This window comes from Typopeltis vanoorti, chromosome 25 (genome assembly GCF_054136105.1).
Source record: "Typopeltis vanoorti isolate ZY-2024b chromosome 25, IOZ_Tvanoo_1.0, whole genome shotgun sequence".
Classification (NCBI taxonomy): domain Eukaryota; kingdom Metazoa; phylum Arthropoda; class Arachnida; order Uropygi; family Thelyphonidae; genus Typopeltis; species Typopeltis vanoorti.
In genome coordinates, this window is record NC_143573.1 from 5,934,583 (window position 1) to 5,957,347 (window position 22,765).

The 22,765-nt window shown below is 37.0% G+C and overlaps 1 protein-coding gene across 1 annotated transcript in view; it reads left to right on the plus strand.

Moving 5' to 3' along the window:
• Nucleotides 1-22,765, plus strand: part of LOC150092505 (vesicular glutamate transporter 1-like) — a 51,735-nt gene that overhangs the window by 23,170 nt on the left and 5,800 nt on the right. Inside the window, exons 4-9 of the mRNA XM_090414499.1 lie at nt 2,767-2,881; nt 5,257-5,344; nt 6,559-6,642; nt 17,030-17,151; nt 20,383-20,526; nt 21,099-21,228. Coding sequence (XP_090270625.1) covers nt 2,767-2,881; nt 5,257-5,344; nt 6,559-6,642; nt 17,030-17,151; nt 20,383-20,526; nt 21,099-21,228 — 683 coding nt within the window. The remainder of the gene's footprint in view (nt 1-2,766; nt 2,882-5,256; nt 5,345-6,558; nt 6,643-17,029; nt 17,152-20,382; nt 20,527-21,098; nt 21,229-22,765) is intronic.

Genomic DNA, 22,765 nt, shown 5'->3' on the forward strand with positions numbered 1-22,765 from the left:
GCATTCGGAAACATTTTCTAATTTTTCAGGCTTATCTGGAGGATTATACCAGTCTTAGCGGAAGTATCCCTTATTAATGATGAAGCAACTGCCTTCCAAATTCCAGGCTTTAGATCCTGCCCGCAAAAAAGGAAGGGACGGTAGAATATTAATGCTTACCAAACATAAATTGATAATAAAAGAATCTGTTTATAAATATCTTAAATAACAGACTAATTAAATATACAGAAAATTAGTTAGAAGAAGAACAGTGTGGTTTTAGAAAAGGGAGAGGATGCACAAATGCCTCTTTCACAATGGGTCAGATCACAGAAAAAAGAAAACAATTGCCCACTTTCTTTGTATTTATTGACTACGAAAAAGCGTATGATAACCTGAACAGAAAACTACTCTGGAAAATATTAGAAGGCAATAAAATACCTCCTCAATTAGTTAAAGAAATAAAGTCTGTACAGAGAAACAAAAATGTGCATCAAATTTGCAAGTAGAACATTATCAGAACCTTTAACTATAAATAAAGTAGTAAGACAAGGCAGTGGCTTCTCTCTAATCCTATTCAACATTTATATAAACAGAATCCTACAAGAATGGAAAACAACTGTCCAAGATGGCATTGAACTCACAAATAATATGCAGCTGAATACAATACTTTATGCAAATGATCAAGTACTAATATCAAATTCAGAAGATTAATTCTAGATTGCAATAACCATCTAAACGAAATAGCAAAAGCATTTACAATGATAATCTCTGAAAGAAAAACAAAAGCTATGGCAATGTGTGGGGAAACTATTGCAAAAGTCAAAATTATGCTTAACAATAAAATAATAGAATAAGTTACAAAATTAATAACTTAGAAATTATAATCTCGCAATACAATACTGATTCACAATGAGCAACACTACAAATTTACAATAGAATGAATGGCATAATTAAAAATAATTTTGGAAAATACATGGCTAAAGAAACTCAATTAAGATTACATAATACGAGCTATAAAATATATCTCAAATTTGGAAGTGAAATTTGGATTTTTAAACAAAGAAACAGACAAAAGTTGGAAGCAGCACAGATGAAGTTTCTAAGACCTCCCCTGGAACTTACTAGCTTAGATAAAAAGAAAAACATAGAAAGAAGAGAACAATTAGATTCAAAAAAAAGCGTACAACAAGCAGAAGAATACCAGCAAAATCGGCTACACCACATAGAAAGGATGAATAACAATAGGATTCCTTAACCTAGCACTAGAATATAAGCCCACAGGAGGAAGATATCGTGGACGTCCAAGATTAAGATGGAAAGATCAACCTGATAAGCAAAACAGAAACAGCACATTAAAAGCCTACACCTAAATTTGTTCAGACGGCGACAACGGCGAGGATCTGTTTATAAGTTTGATCATGACCTTTGTATCGAAATAATTAATACTGTCAATCAACACCACCAAAACTTAATCGTGATAAAATTCTTGCACTAACGAAATTTATGCTTTCACGCCAAGAATTATGTTCATCTGAATGTCTAATGATAATAGCCGATATATTAACCTAATACTGCAAATTCTAATGATAACAACACCGTACAATACCCAGATATGCTATCTCTGTACATATCAGCCATGCACTAAAGCAGAAACAATCGGAAATGCTATCACTGCTTCCTTGGTTAGATCATATAAACATTCTAACACTACCAAATAGTTACACCACAGAAGATTGAAATGCAAAATAGCAGAACATGACTTCACCAATCTTAATCTGCATACTAAGGCAAAAACCTCACAATGCTCCACATCTGAAAAGCAACTCAAGGCAATAATAAACGAAGAAATAGTCAACCACAAAATGACTGGTAACCCATGGCGTCACCAGATCCAATAGATTAATACAACAACATTAAATTCACTCAGAAGGAAATATATAAGAAAGTCACAAAGAAAATCAGAACGCTCTGTGATAAACAAGAAATTTTCTTTTCATAATGAAAACATAAAAATAAAACTCATGAAGTGAGAATATCATAAAGGGAAACAAATATATGTGTTTAAGAGACTGCAACAAGTTAGAAGAGTATATGCACATCTCACCAATGGACACAATGTAATTGCAGCTGCTGCAAGACGAATTCTAGAATGTGCCATTGCACCTCGTGTGTCTAGATAATACTCATCTGATATGACGATGAAATAAATTATATTTTACTACTCGAATAAATGTCTAAAATCAGTCTGCAAAAACAAAAATGATTTTACTTCGTTTAATGTATTTTGTGTTATGCCAAAAAATAGAAAATATTGCCTAAAATTGTCAGGGGAATTCAGAGATTAATGTGTTGTCATGGTTGCAAGGATGCTTACTAATCAAAACTATGGTGTCAAGGTGTTTTAAAATAAGAGCAGTTTCTAACTGGAGCGCTGTTTGTTAGTGGAGTTCACAACGACAATTTCTTATGACAAAAGTGGATCGAAGAAAATCTTTTCATTTGTCGGTTGACGTCTTCAGTACAAAAAAATCGTTCACCAAATATGAACAATTTTTAGCTGTGTTCAGGCACGGGTAATGTATCGTGCTGTATGGAATTCAGAGGTTTTTAATTTTTATTTCATTTTTGGCAAAAATGAAAATGAGCCATGATTTCGTCTAATATAGCTACGTCAATAAGTTGAATAAAAAATTATAAAAAATAATTTTTATAATTTTTTTCTGTAAGCAATTTAAATCGTATCTCGCCAATTCAACGAATTCACAATATTTCTCTTAATTTCAGGTTATACGGATTGGCTGGCATAATACTTTCTGTTTCTTACCTCGCCACACCTGCATCGATTTCAGTAGGACCTCCGTTGATATTTATCCTTTATATAATTTACGGTGGAGTTCAGGTTAGTAAATAATATTTCAAATATGAAAATTATTTTACGTTAGATTACTGAAACAAATGCTTCGAAATTGATTTAGTTTTTAATTCATTTTAAAAATACCTCCAAATAAATACTGTTTGAGTTGAATGTAACAGAAATCGTGAAGTGAGAATGATCACAAAAAAGTTGAATTTGTTTTAATATAAACCCGACACACGAGAGGTCGCAAATTAATACAAGAACGCGTTTGGCCTAGTGGTTAACGAGAAAGAAGGAACTTGCTGAAGTAATTCATTAATATGATTATATTGTATTGTCTTTAGGATTGAATTGGATGGTTTAGAATACCATGAGGACAGCATATTATGCCAGTTGGCTCTTCATAAGGCCAATTTCCCAAGTGAGAAATCCTGTCCACCTTCCACCTCCGTATAGAAAGGGAGACATCCCTAATATACGGTTGCATACTTTCATACCTTTATGAGGACGATCTCCTCCTCATAAAGGTATGAAAGGTCATTCTCAACCTAAAAAGGATTGCAACCAACATGTATTCAACCAAAAATGCTTCATCGATTCCACTTCAGCTGCAGACACACGTACTCCTTAAGAAATACTGTAACGAAGGAAGAGACAGAAGCAGATGGAATGAAAGGTAAAATTGAGAATCGGGTTCTGTACGTTTCACGTAACCTCTCTGTGGAGATCGCACAGGAATTGTTTGTGAATAAATGATTATAAGATGACAGAGGAGCGTTGGGCAGTTTGATGGGACAGCGTCCTTAAGATGCCCACAAAACAGTCTCAATGCAGAATTAGAAAGTGAGTTTTGTTTTACTCTTGTATAAAATTATGTAGACCGATAACACATTGTGTTGCTACCGTTTTGAGTATATTAACGGTTACATAATCTAGCTCTAAAGACACAAAGCGGAACATTTTCAAGCAAGCCCCACGAGGCCTGTAACAAGCAAATTGGTGTTTGCACATTAGATGAAGAAAATCCACGTGCCAATAAAGGCATTCAGAAACATCTATTACTACGACTGGATTCGATCTCAGGTCCTAGGTCCGAACTGTTGAACTGAGAAGGGATACATTTAAGTTATATTATTATTATTATTATTATTATTATTATTATTATTATTATTATTATTATTATTATTATTATTATTATTATTATTATTATTATTATTATTATTATTATTATTATGTCAACTAGGTTTCCTAAATAGAATCAGTTAATTCAGGTTCGTTTTAGTGCACAACAGTTCTAAATTCGAGAGAATATTGAAATGAGGCATGTTTATAAATGAGAGGTGGTCTTTACTGGAAGGGGATACTGAGTCGTTTATTTTTGTTTTCATAAAGGAAGCTATTGATTTTTTTGTGCCTCAAAAGCCAAAATTAAGGATCTCAGCCCACGGAAAAAAAAAAACAAACGAAATGTGGTTTTACCGTTGATGTGAATATTATCAACAGCTAGAAACGTGAAACGAGATCTTTATTATGATGATCTGTCAAGTTTAATACAGGACATGCTTAAGAAAATCCATCTCGAAGCGTACTTAATTTCAACAGATATTAATTTGAGAGGAACAAGATCAGTCAAAAACAAACAATAAGGTAATAAGGTATGAGTGTATGTTTATTAGCAAAACTAAGGATAGCGGCGGAGGTAAGTAAGAAAAGGCTAATTAAGAAATAATCGAGAACAAAGCGGCATTAGCAGCGAGAAAAAACCGCCAATTTTAAAACATCGTAAAGAAATTCATTCTCAAGGCGGAAAGTCGAAGTTAGAGAACAGAGAGTGCCCCTTTTTGTCCCATAACCCATCAAATTCCTGGGAAATGTGAAGAGGAGGAATAAAGATTTCTAGAAACCCTTTCATAATTTACGTTCTGCTGCCTCGTAAATTACATGAAAAGTTAAATTACTAACAAATTCCGACCCGTTCTGACCAGTGTGTTCAAAAGCACATCAGAATATCCGCAAACTCTTCATAATTTCAGCAGATATTAATTTAATATTTCTTAATTATATTTTTATTTATTTCGTATGATGATACAACAACTGCGAGGTCCCTTTTACTGGGAATTACGGCTCCATCTCAATTCTCCCCATTTTTAATCCGGAATCGGGATCGGCATATAGCTGACGAATCAGTCTCAGGTATTCCTGACTGTAATCCGTGTGTGTTCACGGTTTAAAAAAAACTTCCTCCTCCGTATGATACCAGCTAACTCACCTCTCATGGAAAGAGAGCAGATAAAGTTCCTCACATTACGGACGGGAATCGAACCCCGGTCTTTCCGACCAAATGACTTTGTCTGTATTGGCTGAGTTACGGAGGTTCTTAATTATATCATCGAAGACTAACTGGATTTTTTTTACAGGGAGTGATGTCCCCCGCAATATTTGGAACATGGGCTAAACTGAATAGCGATCGGCGAAGAACAAACATCGGAACTCTAGAAATAGCAGGTAAGATTCTTCCATCCCAATTAAAGATATCGCTTCAGTTACAGATTTAAAAGTAAAAATGCATCCACAATAAACTTATGTATTTGGGATTAAATTACTTCAAAACGTTTCCTTGCACACAACAAGAAAGATTTAGATGAAACAGAAATTCGCGAAAGCCATAAAGGGCTACAATGATTCCAAGGAAGCTCTGCAATAGAGTCCAGGAATGAAGACTGTTCATGAGTCAAAGTAAATTGTAACCCTAAATGATCACTCATGACAGACTTTTTAAATCTAAAGGAAGATGCTGTGATCAGCAGGGATCTTAGAAATATTTTGATATCAAATGTAACATACTGGAGTGTTCAGTTGGAACATGAATCATTGATGAATTCTTCGACTTGGTATAGTAATCAAAAATAATTTTCAATAGTGATAAAAATTCCAATCAAATCTAGAGTAAGAAGTGCATAATAATAACCTCAACAAAATCCCTTATTTAATATTTTTTTATGTTAAGCGTCGTTAAAGTAAGAAACAAATAAGAAAGCAATAAGCAGAAAAGCACTGATAACATAAGCAGAAAAGGTGTTCGCTGACATTGCTAACGTATCTATCAATCTAGTGAATCATAGTGTATTCTTCAAATTAATTTACTCAACTATGAAAATTAATAATAACAGCAATACCAGAATGTTGAGCAATGCAGGGATTACTTTATTACAATTTACCACTCGCAATCACCACATCCGTTCTAATTATTGGTAACGATTATGTGAAGTGATTATCAGAAGATCTCTTTGTGTTAATCAACCTTAACTCGATCCACAACAGCCATTTGAATCAATCCTGAAATTATGAAATTTGTTCAAATCCCTTCCATTAGTAGAGTTTTAGATGAGATTAGAAGTGTAATCATTGATTGCATATTGAAGACAATCCGAGGACGGTAACATTAAAACAAAGTAATTTGCAAGTGCACTCAGGCAACTTCAGTAAGTTATATTTACCAAAATATAATGAGCGCTAGAAGTTAATGAAATATTTTTTTTCGAATTTAAAAAGAAAAGTAGACAAAAATAAAGGCCATAATGAAAGTAAGAAAAGAACAAAATCTTGAAATTCTTCATTTGTTCTTTAGTTCCAACCGAAATTTGGTAAACCCAATGCAAATAATTATAATGCCATCGTAATCATTACAATGACTGTAACTTAATTTTATTTTGACTTAGGCCAATTCTTCGGAATGTTTCTGTTTGCGGTTATAAACAGCAGAGATTCGATTTCTACGTGGAAAACGGAATATTATATCTATGGTAAGTTCAATCAATCGAGTCTCTCTCTAAGTTAATATAATAAATGCTTAGTCAACTTTCCACAAGTTGAAAGTTAAATTGCGCATAATTTCTGGTTTATTTCCTGCATTTCAAAAGTTTAATAAAATTTTAAAATGCAGGAAAAATTGAAATTTCGAAATTCTGGGGAATTAAACAATTAGGAAACAGGAGGAGCAACATCTTTGAGATTGTAGATTACAACGGGAGCAAATAAACGTCACGAGATGAGTGGCGGATGACTGCTAATCGAGTGTGGTCTTCTGCTCCGTTTCAGGGTTGAAAATACAAAGTTCAGGAATTTTTAAAAAATGCAGCTACCTCCTTACGAAGCTCCTACTTCATGCCGAGATAGCTGCATTAGTTTTCCTAATCGTGACAACTCGCGATTCTAACATGGGTTTCAACCGAAGGGCAAATAGCACGACTCTTTCGCGAATATTCTGCAGAGGAGTTCCAAAAAAAAAAAAAAAAAAAGAGAGAGAGGGAGAGAGAGAGAGAGACGCCCACAAACACACAAACTACTGCAGTCAAGCAGCACCAGACATGTACATATAACAGATGTAACTCAGGGTCAGTGTTTTTCTAGTATTTAATTCGCTCTCATCCGTAACACAATCCATGCGTCTCGCATTTTTTCTGTCATCCTTAAGGCATCTTCTTCTTTTTACTGCACTGATGAAGAGTGCTGTCCGGATTTTATTTCGAAGGATTGGAATGAAAGGTTTACGACTGAATGACATTCCACTGCAGCTTTTCTCTTCCATGCGAGGATGTTCCTGTTTCATCTTGGTGCCTTAAATAAAATGGAAAAAAAACGAATAAAAGAGAAGAGAAAAATTAAAAACAACAGAAAAAAACGAAGGCACTCAATGCACATTGATTAAATTTGGATGATTTATGAAGGAGCTTTCTTTTGCAGTTAGTTGCAGAAGTTTTTACCATTTACCATTTTACAGTTTTTACCATTCCAGTTAGCCCCTTACATTCAATGCTTCTTGCAGAAGCATTGAATGTAAGGGGCTAACTGCAATGGCAAAAAGAGAAAGAAGAAAAATTCGCAGGAAAAGGTCAATTTATTATATCAGTAAGGAAAGAAATTTAAAATCTGCACACCAAAATGCATATAGAATAAACTCTTTATGAAATGAAGAAAAAAAGTGTACATACAGTATAGCACACGTACAAACAGAGATATTTTATTTTATTATTTTTTTTTTTTAAATTTTTATTTAACATGTTAAAATATACATTAAACGATAGGTAACAAGGACTATTTACATATTATAAGTATATAAGTATATATATTACAGAGAAAGAAAACATTTTCCTTTCGGGTATACAATAGAGAATGCAATAAATGAATTCAAAATTTACAGTTCAGTTTCAGTTATCTTTCAGATGAAGCGTATTGTCGTCGTCAGTCCAGAAGAGGGTACCAGTCGGATTCCACTCTTCTATGAATTTCGCGACAGTTCTTTTTCTTCGAAGTATTCAAGTTCCAATAAAAGCCTGCTTTTTAGTTTCCGACGAAGGATATACATGAGGTTTGTGCAGTTTCAGTGATGGATGGGTGCTGGTTATTTCTTGTCTGTTTTAAGTAGAAGCTGTAGATGACGCCCTCAGCGCAGATGAAGAGGAAATTGCATATTCTGTATCTGTTTTCTTCTGTGTGGACTAAATTCCAGTAGTTTTCTTGGCTGTGTGCGTAGTTACAGGTATTTGAGGCAGTATTCAAGGCATACGTGATGATCATTTTGTTTGTGGGACAGGTTAGATATGTGTGTTCCAAGGTACCTGAAACATCACAGAATAGACACAGATTCGCCTTAGCTAAAATTTGTAGAGCTTAGAAGGAGTTGGCAAGATGTTATGCCATAGTATCCACTGTATGTCGGAATCTGGTTTGGCATAATTTGATTGATATGGCAGATCCCACTGAAAACTGAGTGGCATATGCAGCCTTGTAGATGAGAGTGTTAAGGATGAATATAAGAAGGGCGAGTTTGGAGACACTGACATGAGGAAGTGGTATATTTTCTTGTAGTTGGAGGGAAGAATTGGAAGTGAGGCTTCAGATTGTAAAAGATGAAATATCTGCCCCGAGCAGTTTCTAGAACGAATACGGATTTCCTGAAGTGTAGAGATATCTGGATAGGCTTTTATAATGAAGGCTTGCAGCTGTTGATATTGCTTTTCAGTTTTGGGGTTCTTCACTGGTAGGCTTGTGAATGCTTTCCACTTTAGGGTCTGGGTTAGGAGGTCCCCTATGACTCTTATTCCTGCACAGTTCCATTTAGGGAAAAGTAAAGGCTGGCCAGTTGTGAGACGTGATGTTACTGTTCGAAAATACTGGTTCTGTAAGTACAGCTGACTCTGTTGATCCTGTAAGTGTGTAATGAAATCCTGTGTTTTTCCATCGCTGTAGAGCATCTTTGTAAAAATGAGGTAGTTTAGGAGGAGATGGTGCAGGACTGGCCATACGTAGGATTCTGGAAACTTTTAAGTCCTCTGGTGAATGATTTCGCGATGTAATCGAATATGGTTAGATAAGTGTGATTGTATTGAAGTGTGTTTAGGAGGAGGATTATCCTGAAGGATCTAATCTTGTTTTCAAGGGAAATCAGGCCTTGGGATCCCTTGCTGAGTGGCTTGCAGAGTTGAAGGTATGTTGTCTAGTGAGTTTTGTTCCAGAGGAATTGTTTGATTTCCTTTTGAATGTGGTAGAGAAATTCTTCAATAGGTGTGAGTAGTTTGAGGGTATGCCATAAGAGTACTAATAGTTAACCAGCCATCTGGTTAACTATTAGTACTCTTCCTCTAAGTGAAGGGATGGAACGAAGCTGTTCCATTTACCTAGCACCTGTTTAAAACGTTGTGCAGCTGTGTCCAGTTCAGTGTGTTATATATTTTGGTGTTGCCAAGGTGCACACCTAAGTATCTTTGTCCTTCGCTTGACCAGGTATATTCAATCGGAGAATCATTTCTAGACTTCCAAGTGCCTGACCACAAGACCGTGGTTTTTGCAGAATTTAATTTGGTCCCTGAGGCTTGTGCATATAGTCTGTGTGCTTCCTCGGTTATTGTCATTTCTTCTTCATTTCGGACTATTACAGTGACATCATCGGCATATGCTGATTGGGTAATTTTTTGATGTGGCCCTATTGTGCTGGTTCGTTTGGAGATGATGGTGTCGTGTACTCTTTTTAAGAAGGGTACACGACACCATTTAATTTTTAATTGACCGGAGAGGGGACATCCTTGCTTGATCCCTCGAGAGCATGACAAAGTGCGAGTGAGCCTGCTGTTGATTTTTAAACAGAGGTGTGCATCTCTGTAAAGCAATTGCACTGTTTCAATGATGAGAGGACCATAGTCAAATGTCTTTAGAACTACATAAAGGTACTTGTACTCTACCCTGTCGAAAGCCTTCTCCTGATCAAGGCTGACGAGTGATAGGTTTTCATGTTGGCTGTTTGCGATGTGGATGAGATCTCTTATTAAATGGAGGTTATCATGTATTGATCTTCCTGGGACAGAGTACGTTTGATGTTGGCCAATAACTTCAGGCAGTATTGGCTTTATTCGGTTTGCTATAACTTTGGAAATGATTTTGCAATCGGTATTAATTAGGGAGATTGGACGCCAATTTAGGATATCCGTGTGGTCTCCCTTCTTTGGTATCAATCATGCTACTGAGGTCGTGATGGATTGTGGGAGGCCATTGATGTAGACTTCTTGCAGTGTTTTCAGGAGAAGTGGTCCGAGTTGATTCCAGAAGACTTGGAAAAACTCTGACGTGAGACCATCAAGGCCAGGAGATTTGTTCTTTGGCAAAGATATGCATGCGGTTTTCACTTCATCTAGCGTGATTTTGTTTTCTAAGTGGTTCCGATCTGTTGCAGAGATGTTTTTGTCGTGAATGGCAAGATGGGATGTTCCTGCAGTGCTGTATGCATTCTTGTAGTATAGTAGGATTTCAGAGGTGATTTTACTTGGGTTTTTCTGTGATGCTGTCATCTTGAAGTCTGATAGCAGAGAAGAAGTCTGCTGCCAGGAATTTTTTTTCCAAAGAGAAAAAATATTTTGTGGGGGCGTCTGAAAGGTTTATTTGTGTACGCCGCAATCTATGTAGGGCACCTTTTGCCGATAAATCTGCCTGTCTTTGCATGGCTTGGAAGGCAGAATGATGTTCTGGGTGTTCTTCTGGGAGAGATACTTGAGCTGTTCTTCAAGCTGTCGGATTCTAATGTTCCTGTGCTGATTGTTCTGGTGACTGTAGATCTGCGTAAAGGATTTTATTCGTGATTTTAAGTGGGGCCGCCATGTTTTCATTGGTTCTGTATCCACTTTCGAGTGAGTGAGGTTGGTTATTAAATCCTGAGTGTTTATTATATAAGCTGGATCTTTCAGGAGAGAATTGTTGAAGATCCAATAGGCACTTCCTGATTTGGATGCTTCCAAAGGTAACGAAAGTTGCAGCTTGACGAAGCAATGATCTTAAATGTAGAAAGGGATGTGTGAGATGTTTCTAACTAGAGAAACAGTGTGTTTGGTAATGTACTATCTGTCCAGTCCTGCTTGTTAGAGTTGTCTATTTGTCGCTGTGATTGCTGACCTCCATGTGTAGGATTTCATTTCAAGATGTCAATGCCGAAAGACGCTGATGAATTCATTATCGTTACCAGTGTTTGAAGTTTGTTTATTAATTGGCTACGATGTCAGCGCACTGAAGTCTGTCGTTTTCTTGGTCAAGAGTGCAATTAAAGTCTCCAGCTATTATGATATGTTCTTGCTCTCTCTATACTAGAAAGATGGTTTTGAACAAAATCCAGGATTTGTGATGCCAGAGCATCCTGCTGTGGTATATAGATGTTGAATACATGCAGGGTATTACGGTTGGGTGCTATTATGTGAGCGTACAAGGCATATCCTGGTACATCAGCAATCACGTTTAGTCTGTAGGGAGATCTATGATGTACACCTAAGCTAACTCCTGCTCCATGATGTTGTTAGGTTGCAGAGTGCTGTAAGTCATAAGACCACTCTGCCCATCTTCTGGATAAATTGGATGAGAAGTTGATGTTTGTTTCTTGCAGAAGTATCAGGTCTATATGATATTTTTGTACCTGGTCAAGGACTATTCTGTTGCGTAGAGCAGAGGCACATCCTCTTGCATTGAGAGAGAAAAGGCTTATATACATTATGCTTTATGAAAGTTTGATTATAAGTTTAATCTAATATTGGTCCTGGTACTGTGTTTGTAGTCCATTAGTTAGGTAATAGATTCGCTTATTCCTGTTAATCTCTGCTCTGCCTTTTTACATTTTAGTTTCGAGTGCAGGTCCTGAAGTTGAGATATTAGTTCCGGGATACTTATGGTGTATTTAAGGGCTATAGTTAGTTTGTGAGGAGAACCTCGTACTTTCTGTATGAAGGATGACAGCTGCTTCATGGTTGGGGGACCCTCAATGTGGGGAGGTTCGCCCTCAACTTCCTCTTCTTCTAGGTCTTCGATGAGGAAACTGTAAAAATACAGTTTCCTCATCGTCTGAGAACTCTGTTTCTCCTTGGCTGGCTGCAGGTATGAAAGGCTATTTTGAGTAGTTTCTCCTATAGGGTGAGGTTTTCAATTTGTGGGAGACTGGGTTGGTGATTCTGGTTGCTGGGTCTGGGGATTGCTTTTAATTAGTTCGTCCTTGTCATCTCTGTTGGGAGGATCCGTGTTTTCGGCAGTGAGGCTTCGTTTTCAGAACCTTGGATCTCATTACTTGGAAGGGGTTCAAGAGCGACATGAGCGCTGTCTTTTCCAGTTCGGGATTTTCTTTCCTCTGAAGTTCGTGATAGGAGAGAATTTTTGGTTTACTTTTTCCCATGCTTTGATTTTCTTCATGTACGATGATATTCTGCTCAACTGGTTTGCTATTATAGGCTGGGATATTTGTTGATAACTGTTGGTAATATAGGGACATTGTTTCCTAATGTGACCATCTTCATGACAGAAGAAGCACTGTGATGAGAAAGATAAGTAGAAAGTGTAGGTTATTCCATTTATGTCCGTGTTGATCAATTTTGAGAGGTGGTGTAGTACGTCGTTGTTTGGAAAGTGCATTAATGCCTGTCTTCGAAAGCTTTTGACATGGGCAAATTCGGGTTTCTTCGTGGCTGCTGACAATGTGCGTATTTTTCCTGTGACAGAACCGTATCTTGATAACATGGATCTGATCAGTTGATGAGGAATTTCAGGGGGAACATTTGATACTGTTACTTTTGTCGGGGCCAGTGCTATTGGGGCTGCTTCGAAGTGATAATCGCCGATATCGACGCCTTTTTGCAGTACCATTGGTGCCCATGAGATATGGATAAAATATACCTGCACAGTTCCAGCAACGCGGGAAGCGTCAGTAATACTTTTTGCTGGTACAATTTTGGCTTTTGCTGTCAGATAATCTTCTAATGGGATGTTTTCTTTGGTGGCGAAAATAACAATTCCATTTTCTCTGGAAATGACGTTGGTAACAGTGGTAGTTATTTTTGCGTTAATCGGTTTACTGCTGGCTGATGTGGCATTCGTGTGTGAGATCAGTGTTTTGGGACACGATAGGATATTTCCATTAGATACCACATTAGCATAAGATTTGGAATTGAATGACCTGTTTTCCATGTACATAGCTCCGGTGAACTTTGCTCTTCCTTCCGGGTCCGAAGTCGTAGGGGGTTTTTGAATTGCTAAATCCTTGGTAGTACATGAATGTGCAGTTGCCATGGCGGGTAATCCTTCGCCGGCTATAGCCTCAGGTGAGGGGTGCAGGTGTCGGAGAAGGAATTATGGCATCGAAATTGAAGATATATAGGAACTCGTACACCAGGAGAAGAACACTGTCATAAATCACTTATCACTACACTTATGCATACACAACTACTATGCGTAGATAACTCTCAGATTGTAGAATATACCTATATAAAAAACGAAGTCCTTCCTTGCGGATAAACGTATAAAAGGTGGGGGAAGGCAGGAGAGGTACGAACGCTCGTGCAACACCTTGGCCACCTTCAGCAATAAATGAATATGTTCAGTTAAATTGGTCAACACAATAATAGGCTAACCATATTTCCTTGAGTACTTTTTTATTCCCCACCCCACTCAAAACCCTCGACTCTTATTTGAACCCTGGTGTTCCAGCAATTGTGTCAAAACAGATCAAGCCAAAATTCAGCATATGTTCAATGGCTCAAGTCAAACACACTATGGTAAATAATGGAAAAGTTCATCAACAGCCAGCCATGGAATCAACAGAATAACTCTCTTCTTAAAAATATTGCAAATGAAGAGGTGTCATCATCATCATCATCATCCATACTCGATCTTTACCCTCGCAAGTCGTAACGGATACTCTAATAGTATTAAATGAAAACTTTACATTATCGTTAAATTCCCATTCATAACTTTCTTCGAAATCGGTCTGTTATGAATGAGAACATAAATGTTGTTGGATCTTGTGTTTCTGTTTAATTAATACTTCTAATGGCATCAATCCACCAAGGTCGTGTTTCGTTCTTCTGTCTTTTTTTGCTGCCATAAGATATCTGTTTCTTTTCAAGTTTTTAAGTTTTTCTTTTTCTCAGTTTGTTTACATGGTAGAGCTGTTGCATAAACTGAATATGAATTCTGTAATAGAAACTGATGGGATATCAGAAGGAATGCTAAAACTGTTCAGCAGAACTAGCTGCTCCTTTAACTTGACTGTATAATTTCAGCCTCGGCAAAGGGAAGATTTTAAAGGAGTGGAAAGAATGCGAGATAGTCCCATTGCACGACTGAGGTATAATGATGGAAGTATCCAACTATCACTGGAGTGGTAGTGAAGATTTTTGGAAACAACTTGGTACAGAATCTTGGCTTTGCAATGAGTAGCGGGGTTTGTTAATAGAAGGGAACAGATCAAATTACATTTCTGAGCAATGTGATCCCCTTATCTAATAATGTTGAGATAAACAATGGGAATTGGATACACCATAATACTTTTGGGTGTTGAAGGTTCTTCATAGGATTCAGCATGCAAATCTGCTGCATAAGGTAGAGGATATCGGAGGGGATTGTAAACTATTTGGATAACAGGATGGATGACTGAGAAACATCAGAAAGTGGTGGTGGATGTGTCTCTGCACGATCCGATCCGCCTGACATCCCTACTGTATATTTCCACGCGAGGGTGAAGGATGATGGGCTCGGGTTCCATCATTAGATAGCTGATCCCACGCCTGCGGCTGTCAAGAATCGCGAAGTTAGAACTATCTCCTTTCCCTATCTGCAGAGGGGCTTTCTATAGTCCATTAATAGAAGAAGATTTTAGGACAACATGACGCCGTTGTCTCCATTCTGAACAACCACTTTAAGAACAAAGGTTGGGTGACTGCGGTGGAACCATATTATAGGACCCCCGCAGGTTTGCGTAACCCAGACTTAGTGATTAAAAGAGATTGTGACGTTTGGGTAGTTGATGCCCAGGTGGTGGGAACAGGGCGCCCACTAGCCTATAGCCATAATAATAACGTAAATTATTATAAAAATAACCAAGATGTAGTTAGTAAGATACGGAAGGAGCATGGGGAAACACCAAGGTTTACCAGCGCCACCATCTCTTTACATGGCGTATGGAGCGCAGATAGTTGTGAGGAGTTATAACAGCTTATGCTTACGCAGAAGGATATAGAGCCCTACAAGGCACACACTGGTAGCATGGCGTTGCCACCAGAGAATGACTGTAATGAGAACTAGAACAGGCATAAGGTAAAACACTTGTAAATGCCTATATCAAGTCTGGACGTGATGTAAGGGTAGTACTGCTCATAACCAATACAAAGATTAATACAAAAAATAAAAATAAAAAATAAAATAAAATAAATAACCAGTAGTGTACCACAAGAACCGTCCTAGGTCTATTGTTATTCAATGTATAAATTATTCACACGGGATAGATTTGACATGAACATACAGCTATTTGCTGATGATGCAAAGATAGGTAGCATAATCAGGAGTGCTGCTGATATGCAGTACGTGTAGAATGATTTGAACAAGCGGATTGGTGATCATGTGAAAATGGCAGTTCTTTCAATGGCTGTTACTGAATTCAAATTCATCCACTTATATAATGAGATATTGAGTGGGGTATGCTAAGGGTACTGGAGGGATTACGCTAGAAGAAACAGATAGGGATCCTCGAGTTTTGATCGATGGAGAGTTGAAAGGATCATCTTACAAAGGTTGCGAATAAAACTCAGAGGAGAATTACAGTTCTGAAAATAACATTGACGTGTCAAGATAAAGAAGTTATTCTGCCTCTGTCGTTTTGCTAATTGCTTTTGTTCTTCGGCAGGTTTTCCTATTTTGAAGAAAGAAAACTTCGTGTTTGACAGAGAACGTGGCTACCTCCTTACGAGGCGCCAAACACGCGATTTCATAACAGCTAATTACTGTGAATGTGTTGGAAACTAGCAACATAAGCTCATCGCATATCACAGAGGTGGTTGAAGCACGATTAACGGTGTGATTCACATCAGAAAATTGGTGGATAAGAATTAATTCACGGTTAATCACAACTTGGGCTTAATTAAATGTTATTGCAATCCAGGGGATCTCAATCCAATTTAGCATCTTTGGAGATGGCTTGACGAACAGAATGATCCCATCCGTGCAATCGTTTTTCACTTTCAGATCAATGGCCTCTTACGACCGAGTAACTGGCTACCATATAAACCTCATTATTGTTCGTATAGGGCGGCTAATCCAATTGTCATTGTCTGCTATGGATGTAAATTGGTGCGTTCTTCATCTTACTAGTTGCAGAAGAACAATCCGAGTTCCGGATGGAAAATCTCTGTGTGAAGCTCTTTTAAAGATTCTTCACGTCCCAAGCGGAATAAGAACGAAGGTCTCTTTCCAATCAAAGGCATCGTTGACACCGACCGAACTACTGACACTTTGTAAGAACTAATCTTACCATAAATGTTCAAGGACTGCAAGAATTCGTCATGTTCTTATGGACGGAATACTTCAGAATGTTTTTAAGACCGCGCGAACTCGATGCCATGGCTTAAAGAGAGTGTTTGTGTAAAGGTAGCTGAAAGCCCTCTTAGATGGGCGTTAGGGGAAAGACTCGCCATTCCGTGAAGCGTCCGTTATATACGAAAGGAACATTTCATATATTGCGAGCAGATAAACAGTTAAGCAAAAGCTTGAGAAACTATATTCTTCTTTCATTCTAATGTCACGACATTGACTTTATAATTCGCATTGCAAAATAATACTATGCTGCGATTTTAAATACGTTGAGTTATAATTAATTATTTGATTTTATTTGTTTGTTAGGTTCTCTTGGACTGGCTTGGTTTTTCTCTTGGCTTTTATTGTTTATAATATTGCAGATTTCTGGAAAGAACCTAATTCGATTTGAAAACGAAGAGACAGTACTACAAAACAGGATTCAGCAGGTAAGTAATGAAGACTGCTTAATTAATGCCCGTGTGCTCTTAACGCGACACTGTCGAGCTTAAATAGAAAAAGAACAAATTCCTTGCCTGCTATGATTCATAGTGAAATTAGCCATACTTCAACTGGAAAACATCCATTTTATGACTCCTCGGTAATCATCTCTGAGATTCAGAACTTCACGCTTTCTAAGATGCATTTTTATTTGAATTTTAACAAGAAATGGTTAAACTTGTCATGTGTTATTTTCATCATTATGATCTAATGGCTAAGTAATGCAGAAATTTCTTCTCCAGAGAACGAATACAGAGTAGCGTGAACCCTCTGATTAGTGTGGTTCCACTGGATGATCGAATTCAACTATTGTCAAAAACAGATCTACAAACCTTCATGATACAATGGGATTGGAACTCACATTCTGTTAGTTGGATAGAAGAGTGTTATCCATCCTGTCAACTTGATCGCTGGATTAATATCGATTTAAATCTTTAAAATACGAAAGAAATAACTGTTTGATAACGGAATTATGTAGCAAAAATGGAATGGTTTTAGTTTTAATTTCATGACTGATCTGGAAGTTGAGGATAAAATAAAAACATAGAGTCGTCATGAATTTGCACTGTTAGGCTTGTGATGAGGTGAAGGGAAAATTGGTTTGATGCGATTTCGAAAGCTTTGAAAGGTGAAATTATGTTCATCATTCTCTGTTGAGCTGAGTAAAATACGAAACAGTCGGAGTGCGATTCACAGACTATAAAATCAGAATTTATTTTATGTAAGTGAAAACAGATAGCTCAGTCCTTTAGTAACATGTCTGAGTTTCGTAAATTCGAATAACTTTATTTAATTTAGTTGCATTCAATACATTCTCCCAATCCAAGTGTGAACAGAAGAAGAAAATATTAGCACTTGAAACAAACGCGAAACTAAACTCCAAAACAAATAGATTAAGTTTATGATTCGACCCTAAGAGGTTTAAAGAAAGCTGTGAAGAGCTACAATTGAAAGAAGTATAGGAACCAAATGACGTTAAAACTGCCGTTGATGAGACGGAGTAATGCGGAATTTTTCCTCAGATTAGTGTGGTACACTAATCAGAGAAATAAACATTGAAACAAATTCTTTCTTCAATGAGAGCCAAGTTTGAATTGAGAAAAGTGAGTGAATTTCAGAATGGAAATTGCACGATGGGCCTTATTGATGCCCCTACCTACTGTGTGTGTGTGTGTGTGTGTGTGTGTGTGTGTGTGTGTGTGTGTGTGTGTGTGTGTGTGTGTGTGTGTGTGTGTGTGTGTGTGTGTGTGTGTGTGTGTGTGTGTGTGTGTGTGTGTGTGTGTGTGTGTGTGTGTGTGTGTGTGTGTGTGCGCGTGCGTGCGTGCGTGCGTGCGTGTACTCATAAAGATGTTTTTATTCCTCTGAGAATAAACACTTTAGATAAATAATAATATTTGGTTTACCGATCAAGTGTTGATTAATTTTATTAACTGAACCAACTAGTTTCGCCACACTAATCTGTTGGCATCTTCACGGATCTGACATATAGGTTTAAATAATCTCACAATTATGCATAACTGCAAAACTGACAAGAATAAAAAACTGACTAGAATAATTACAAATAAAATAGTATCGAACGTGAGTGAAACACGTATCGCGTGTACAAGGTTAGCTAGCTGTTGATGAGGAACTTTCTGTAGTTTGTATTAAAGTTCATTTCTTCCGTTTTTAAGGTTCTGATTAGGGTTTTCCATGTCTCTGGGAGTATTAGGCCTTGATTTCTGTTAAGGTTGACAGTAGAACGGGCGACTGTGGCTGCTTCTTTGAAAATTCTTGAATGGCAGTTTTCCTCTATGTAAGGGAAACAGCTTTTGTCCCACTCGATGACATGGTTAGTTGTAGAGAAATGAGACGATAGGCCAAAAATGTCCTGTCTGTTGTTTTTGACATAGCCAATGTGTTCCTTTTGCCTGATTTCGAGGCTTCTCGAAGTCTGTCCGATGTAACTAGAGCCACATGAGCATGGAATATTATAAACTCCAGCATATTTATAGAAAGGGTGGTTGTCTTTTGGAGATCTTAGTAGTTTACGAATAGATTCTATTAGTTTAAATGTTACTCTTATTTTGTGTTGTTTGAGGAGATTGGCGAGCTTGTTGGAGATGCCACCTACAAACGGAATTGCAATCGTTTTTATATATTGAATCTCTTCTTGTTCTCTTTGTGGTGGTTCAGAGAAAAGGACTTTATTGACTAGTCTTCTTGGATAGCCGTTCAAGTACAGAGTGTTGGAAATAAATTTTAACTCATCTTGAAGGGTCTTGTTGTCCGTTGTGATGCGAATCGCTCTTTTCTTTAACATGTGTACAATGCTGAGTTTATGTGAGATGTGGTGAGAGGAGCTGAAATGTAGGTAGCGACCTGTATTGGTCGGTTTTCTGTACACCGATAGATTTATACTGCCATCAATTTGTTTTTTGATTAAGATGTCTAAAAACGGAAGTTGTTTTTCTCTTTCAAGTTCCAGAGTGAATTTAATAGAATGATGGAAGACGTTGATCTTTTTGAGAAAATCATATATGTCATCTTTGTTATTGTTCCATACGATGAAGATATCGTCCACATATCTTCATCGAATTGATGAGGATATGTGGACAAAACAAATTGATGGCAGTATAAATCTATCGTCTACTGTCAACCTTAACAGAAATCAAGGCCTAATACTCCCAGAGATATGTAAAAACCCTAATCAGAACCTTAAAAACGGAAGAAATGAACTTTAATACAAACTACAGAAAGTTCCTCAGCAACAGCTAGCTAACCTTGTACACGCTATACGTGTTTCACTCACGTTCGATACTATTTTATTTGTAATTATTCTAGTCAGTTTTTTTTTCTTGTCAGTTTTGCAGTTACGCATAATTGTGAGATTGTTTAAACCTATATGTCAGATCCCTGAAGATGCCAACAGATTAGTGTGGCGAAACTAGTTGGTTCAGTTAATAAAATTAATCAACACTTGATCATTAAAGCAAATATTATTATTTACTAATTTATGATCAAGAAAATAACCTTCATGATGAAACACTTTAGATAATTTATTTTTAATATGATGAAGGCTTACTTCAGTTCATTAAATTTAATAATAAAAATATTTAAATAGACAATAAATGTAATCGAGCTCCAAAGAAATTGATAAATGTGATCAAAATCAAAAAATGCGCTTCTCTTTTGTACAGGTGTCGTCGGCACTCAGGCGAAGTGTTGTTTCCAAGGGAGTGATTGCCATGGGAATAGCGCAGTTCGCCTCAGGATTCCAAGTGCATCACGGATTGCTGAACTTGACGCTAATAAGCACAGTCACATTTCAGAAACCAACCGCAGTAAGTTGCTTTTTCATCAAATTTTTCAGACATACATTTTAAAAGTGCCAAATCTTGTTTGTTTTAAGGATGTTTCCATTGTAAGCTGCTGGTGTTATTATGGACGTGACAGAATTCTTATATTTGCTGACAGCACGTGTGCAGTTCCAACCAACCCACCAGGAATAAAATGCATCAACCCTTCCTTTTAAACGCTTCTTATTTCAGTTTCGTGGCCCATTTTCCATCCTAGTTTTAGATTACGAAGGCACACCATCCGGTAGGAAGGATGCATCGTAACCCTACTCGCGTCTTTATTTTCTCAGGGAATATTCTGTTTATGAAAGTTTAGTTTAAAAACTATGCAGATCTAATGAATAAATGAACAAGTCGATGCTTTCTTGATCTGTTGCTGAATTCACTCATTCTGTTCAAGTCAGTTTGCGGATTCTGTCTTCGGTAGCTCATCATTTCGACTGATTAATTATATTTACATTTAAGATTATACATATATCAGCTTAAACAAAGATTATTACCTTACTTAGTAATCGTGTGAGCCACTTGAAGAAACTAGCAAACGTTTTCTTTTTCAGATTAAAGTATTGGCGATATTGGGATACTTCATTGGCGTTGGGATCCTCATTGTCGGAAGCTTCGTCTGTGACCTTCTCATAGCAAAAGGGCTTCAGGCAACGCTACTCCGAAAAGGAACGACATGTATGGGTAAGTTCCGTCAGAAAGTTATTTGTGTTGATCCAAACGCTATAAATCAATATCCACAGGATAATTTTTATCAAATTCAAATGAGGATTCTTAAGGTTTTTCAATATATTTCAAACTTATTCTAGTTTTTTGTTTCAGTTTCTCACTCATTTGTAGCTCATTATTCTCTAACTGTTCAAAAAGTTCAGTCGATACAAACGAAGAAGTTTAGTTAGAAGGACCTGGGTAATTGGAATCCCATTTACGACGCGCATAAGTTTTATCAGTCCTGTTCAGCTAAAGGTAAGTTAGCAGGCATCATACGGAGATGGCTTTTCCTCCCGGAAACGGGCAAATCAGTCCCACGAACATGAAACAGTTATCGGACAAGAAAGACGATAAGAAACCATATGTTCTATACTTTTTCCCTATTAAAGTAGCATTTCTATCTCACTCTGCACGGTTCAGTTTTTGTTTTAAATGGATCAATTTTTTCATAACATTTTCGAAAATTTAAAATTTTCGGTGAATTGGTTTTTCGATGATTTGCCATTCGACGAATTACCTTTTTGATGAATTGTCTTTCGATGAATTTCGTTTTAGATTAACTCTCCGGATATCCAAACCACACCAATACCACCTTAAATTAAATAAAGCATTATTTATTATTGGAACAGAAACACACAAAAAACATAAATAAATAAATGAAATAAAAGAGACACCACAATAACGAAAATGACCATCTACGAATCATCTCGTATCTCAGAAGAGCACTAAACAAGATAAACCGGACACGAAAATTTCGCTCTTTACATGAACGCTTAGTGTTAGCTTCGAATAGATGGGGGGGGGGGACATTTATTCATCAGCTCCTTTGTCCATCTGCAATTAAAGGTGTCTTTGCAGAGTGATCTTCGCTCCCAACCGTTTCTGTTTTTATTATTTTACCAAGCTGACTCAATTTAATCGAATATTTTGTTGGGTTATTTTTTCTCCCCTTCTTTCTTTACCCAACATTTCATTCTGCACCTTTCTATTAATAAGAATACACCAATTATACTTTCATGTCAATGATTTTCTTAATTTATATCATTCTGATACACTTATATGAGTTAAACATACCAGTTGTAACGATATTATTTCTGTCTGCCGAACACACCTTTCAGGCAAAAGGTCGTATTGTTGTGGTCTTCATTTTTACAATGCACACACACACACACACACACACACACACACACACACACACACACACACACACACACACACACACACACACACACACACACACACACACACACACACACACACACACACACACACACACACGAAAATGAAGAAATATGAAAGGATATGTATTTAAATAAATCATATGCTACATAACTTATTTAAATGATAATTAAGCTGTTATACAAAAAAAAAAAGAATGTTGAACACATCATGAGCATATATAAAGAGCGTATATGTCAGTGTTGCAATGACATCACAAGTTTATCAAATATAATCGACAGAAAATGGACTAACAGCAAACAAGAGAAAAGTGGATTTTAACAAGTAGCTG